Below are 5,242 nucleotides of genomic sequence, written 5' to 3' on the forward strand. Positions count from 1 at the left end.
TCTACGGAACAAAAGAAGGCTTAAGGCAAGAAGTAGGACCCGTGTAAATATCGGATCAGCTTTCCAGCGCTGGAGAGAACTTAAGGAGCGGAAGGCCTGTGATCAGACGCCGAGGTTGTTTTGTTTCTTCTCGATAGGTGAGTAACAGCTAAAGTCTGTCTAGTACACTGGACGCGACAAAGCGACCGTTGAAAATCATTTGAAATTTGTGTCAATACGTCATAAATAGAACGCAGCAGCAGTTTTCTGTCGGGGATTTGTCGTGTCGTGCCACATCCAGTGTAGACCATAGATATGTATATATATCTATGGTGTACACAGCATCACTGATTATAATGAGTTCCATTGTATTTTGTCACACCGCGCCGCTCGCGTCTGGTGTAGACAGTAGACACGGTGTAACATTGGTTTTGCTTTGTTTCACAGAACTAATCGTTGCCTGGGTCGTAGCCCAGATCTTTAACCACAGCACCACACCACCCAAACCCTTAGACATGCAGCTTTTTATAGAATCACCACCTTGGCCAGCTGGGCTTTCAGATCTCTGACTTCGACCTCCAGTGATCTCTTCTCCCCCAGTGCTGTGGAGAGAGACGCGTCCTTGGAGTTCAGCAGAGCTTCCAGATCCTTCAGTCTGGCCAGAGCCGATTCCAGATCCGACTCTTTCTTACCATTCCTACAGTCACAAAAATACAAAGAAGGTATTAAAGCAGTTTTTTCCTCTCGGCACACAGAGGAATACAATTATTTCAATTAGATTCAGAATAGTCAGATTATTATATTCATTCATGCATGTTGCGGGGTTTGATTTTGTACCAAAACCAAGGACTCTTTAAAATCTGTAAACAATAACCTTAAGAATCCTCTCTCTGAAACAGAGCAGGATTTGGGCCTCCAACAGTAAATTTAAACCATATGGGTGTGACTACAGTGTTGTTCATTTTTGAAGGAACCATACAAACCTTAATAAAAACACAGAATGCTAAACACTTCAATAAATAAAAGATGACTGGTAGTTTTACTATGCATCAACTGAATTAAGGCAAAGTGAGGTTTGCAGTTTTAAAACATAGAAGGATAATATGGTCAACTCTTACAGTCTAAAACGAGAGTATCATTTATCAACACTCATATCTGTTCTCAGTCAAAACAAGCGTTTAGGTTTAGAGTTCATCTCTGTGCATTCCCAGATCAGATTTCACAAGGCCTGTAAAATAGCTGCTCCAAAATTAGTCATGTGAGTGATTGACCGAACATGGCTTGAAACAATTAAAACTCTGCCACACTTCAGTCCCTAAGGCACCTTTCCCACACACACAACTCCTTCCCAGCAACAAAAGTACGCTCAATGTGCACTCAGACTACAACGCAAGCAAACTAAAACTCAACAGACTAAAGCAAATAACTTCTAGAGTTTGTATTCTCTGCTCTGTGGAGCATTCCATCAGGCCTCCTTCCTGAGAGAAGTAATTCAACCAACTTACGATTCCCAACAACAGAGGATTTGTTAGGTCACATACTTCACTTTACAGCCACATACCTTCACTAAAAGCTTTATGAGGATGAGAACATGAAAAAACGTTAAATGTAGGAAAGTTAACCTCCCTGACTGAGATTACTTAAAGTAATGTATTTGTAAAATAATAGTTTGATGAATAACAGTTTTGAAGAACTGGTTACTGAAATTCAAAAGTACGGAAAAATCTTTTTTTGAAGGGAAGATATATGCGAGAACTTTTGCAGAGAGCCTTTGAGGTAACATTCATCACTATTTCTGAGGAACAGCATAACTGGAACTGAAAAAAAGCGCACAGATTTTTGTATTTTAACTGTTCACGCTACAGGAATAAAAACAAGCACTGAACCTCAGCAGGATACAGTGTTAATGTGGAAAAATTAGCCTAAATCTGCTCATTAAAACTTTTAATGGACACAGAGAGAGGGGAGAATTTACAACTTTAGTCCAGAGGGGCTACAGTGAAGTAGGTGGGTTACAATGAAAGTGTGTAAACAGCGGCATGTTTGTGCTTAGTCAACCGTAAACACACATCCAGAAACATAACCTCTTCTACTTAGGACATTTGGTCATTAAAAACCAGCCCGTTCCTGTCAGCGCCCTAAATGTGCCGTTTTATTCTGGTTGCACAATATTAAGCAGATTGAGCAGAAACAACATCTCACAGTGGAGCAGGCCACATTTGAAGGAAACAATAAAAGTTTAAGAGCCTCATGTGGTCTAATGTTTGTTATTTGTTCTATTATTTTCTATATTTGACATAAAAAAAATTTCTGCCACTGTATTTGTTTTGCTGTTTTAGTTCTCAACATCTCCAGGATCTGTCCACAGGAAGCCAAACCAACCAGAGGCTGTTTAAAGTAGACAATAGGAGAACATGTGTTAGCGTCACTTCTGTTCCGGGTCACATTGTCCTTGTTGACTGAACCAACATGGTCAAAGTTTACACTGCAAACGGTCAACTTTGAGTGAAGGGAGCTAAAGAAAACAAACTGGAAAATAAAGTGTGTTATAGCTAATAAGTTACAAAATAGTACAAAACGACAGCATTTGAAAAACCTGAGTCCTTTAAAAAAAAAAAAAAACTATAAAAGCATCAATTCCAGTAAGTTTTCATTGAAAGTGTGTATTTTGTGTACTGAGTTGTATGTGTGTGTGAGAGAGCGAAAAGGGGAAAGGATTTGGCTTGGCATCTTTGATCCAGTGGAAACATTTCAGGCACAAAAAGAGCCAGTTGAGGGAGAGAGAGAGAGAAAGAGAGAGAGGAGGAGAGGAATGTACCAGGTCGGCCTCCAGCCCCTCTATGAATCACAGTCCTCTTTTGTGACGAAAAAGAAACCCACAAAATAAAGCCCTCTGAATGTTTTGCCATGTTACCAAGGCAAAGTGTCGTGGAAATATTTCACATGTGACCATCTTTGAGAAAACTTTGACCACGAACAGGGTTTGCCAAAGATAAAAAAAAACACACTGGAGCCGAAACCATCCATTAGAAAGCTTAAATTCAAAAGCAAATACATTTTTTCTCACAGAATAAGCATTAATTAAACTGATAGCCATTCATTTTAATGTACTTATTAGTCAAAAAACATAAAAAAGCTGTGGACTATCATGCACACACCCTCAGGTGGGGAAAAATGTGATCCTGGACCACAAAACCAGTCATAAGGGTAAATATTTCAAAATTGAGATTTATACATCCTCTGAAAGCTGAATAAATAAGCTTTCCATTGATGCATGGTTTGTTAGGACAATATTTGGCAGAGATACAACTATTTGAAAATCTGGAATCTGAGGGTGCAAAAAAATCACAATATATAAAGTCGTCCAAATCAAGTTCTTAGCAATGCATATTACTAATCAAAAATTAAGTTTTAATATATTTACAGTAGGAAATTTACAAAATATCTTCATGAAACATGATCTTTACTTAATATCCTAATGATTTTTGGCATAAAAGAAAAATCAATCATTTTGACCCATACAATGTATTTTTGGCTATTGCTAGAAATATACCCCAGCGACTTAAGACTGGTTTTGTGGTCCAGGGTCACAAATAGTCTTGTGTATGACTGCATTCTCTGAATTTTGGACTTTACACTGTCTCTCTAACACTATATTTGTTGCTTCACAAAAAGCACCATATGACAGCCGTCACCTGCAACAGCTGTAGGTTTTGAGAGGAAAAATGACTGTAGGCGTTCATCAAAGCACTTGTAAAGCCATAAAAAGCACATAGTAAAACCGCACAGTCTGACACAACACTTCATCAATATGATAAAGGACTGGAGCCTGTTAAATCAAATCTCTTTTAGCTCAAACAAAAACATTTACTACAATCTGTATTTGCTAAGTCTCAATATATTTGCACAGACTACCAAATGGTTGAATCCATAGTATCTTCAGTCACGTGTTTTATGACCATTTTATGGTTTTATAACTGGACGAAGCTTGTATATTGTTTAAGCTAGGAAATTGTTGTGGAATCTGTTTAATGTCTCAATATTTAAAGTAATTTGTTTCCTAAAAAAATCCTGCCAGATTTGAAGTTGACAACAATAATTTATTTTCATTTCTATTTCAGCATGTTGAAATGCAGATTAGCTGAATGAACAACAGTGAAATTTACGTGCTGCAAGTTTAAGTGTTCCAGGGCATCAATACATTTTACTGTGTTTAAATACATAGTAAAACATATTGGTGTAATACAACTCCTTATACCTAAAGCCCAAGATCTACCTTCTCATCCTCCATTCAGCTCCACAATACACCGATTCACTGCTTTTGATGTAAATGTGACTTGTACTTTCCACTTCTACTATATGGGTGGAGAGGGCACGTGACTAAACAGAATCGTCTCATACAGGGGTTCCCCATTTTCCCACTGCACTATGAATAAACGTTTCCTTTTTAATTGTTGAGGCGACTGACTCACTCTGCCTGGCTGCAGGCCCACCCTCCATGGAGACCGAGTGAAACATACAGAAGGAAAAACGTATGGTCAGAAGGAAAAAGATTGTGACTGAGTTGTATAATATGCTCTAATATAAACATTGACTAAAAATAGAACAATGCAGAACCAGAATTGGCCAGCTGTAATGGTTCAAAATTTGAGAATAACATTAAAACATTAAAGACAAATTTTTACAGAGCCTTACACCAGCTGGGAAAGTCTTGAGTAAGCATGACCTACTATAGACATTATTCATACTACGTTTGTTTTTGTTTTGTTTTTAACTGAGGGATGAGTCTAAATTATTTTCTGTAATTAAGCTTTCCTCTAACACTACCAGTTATTTGATATATACAGGTAGCAGATCTGTTGAAGGACTTTATGTTCCAGGTAGTTGTGCAATTTTTTATATTCAAATTATATCTAAATCATCAAAGCATGAGCAGGTTGGTGCAGATACCCAGAGGCTTCATAGTCTCAACAGATGATTATGGCTTGTCTGGGCTATAGTTGCTTATCTAATACATCTAAATTCATGCTTATTTTATTAACATTACAATAAAAGGTTAAACATAGACATATTAACATGTCTAAATTTTCAGCAGTTTTAGCCCACCACTGTAATTTTTTTTTTTTTGTATTTTGTTTTCTATAAAAATATTGAAATCTTTTATTGAAAACAAAACTGCATAAGACATTAGTTAAAATAGTTTAAAAATTAAGTTTATTTTTCCTACCACATTGACAAATAGTTTTGTCAATAGTTTTGTCAA

At 37.1% G+C, this 5,242-nt stretch overlaps 1 protein-coding gene across 3 annotated transcripts in view; it reads right to left on the reverse strand.

The window, feature by feature from the left end:
• The window catches only part of LOC107671682 (lamin-A-like), a 36,877-nt gene that overhangs the window by 13,708 nt on the left and 17,927 nt on the right, over positions 1–5,242 (reverse strand). For all 3 annotated transcript variants that reach the window (XM_016464602.1, XM_016464594.1, XM_016464613.1), the window contains one exon: positions 520–676. In XM_016464602.1, the coding sequence (XP_016320088.1) occupies positions 520–676 (157 nt within the window). The remainder of the gene's footprint in view (positions 1–519; positions 677–5,242) is intronic.

This window comes from Sinocyclocheilus anshuiensis, unplaced genomic scaffold, assembly GCF_001515605.1.
Source record: "Sinocyclocheilus anshuiensis isolate Anshui unplaced genomic scaffold, SAMN03320099.WGS_v1.1 scaffold902, whole genome shotgun sequence".
Lineage (NCBI taxonomy): Eukaryota > Metazoa > Chordata > Actinopteri > Cypriniformes > Cyprinidae > Sinocyclocheilus > Sinocyclocheilus anshuiensis.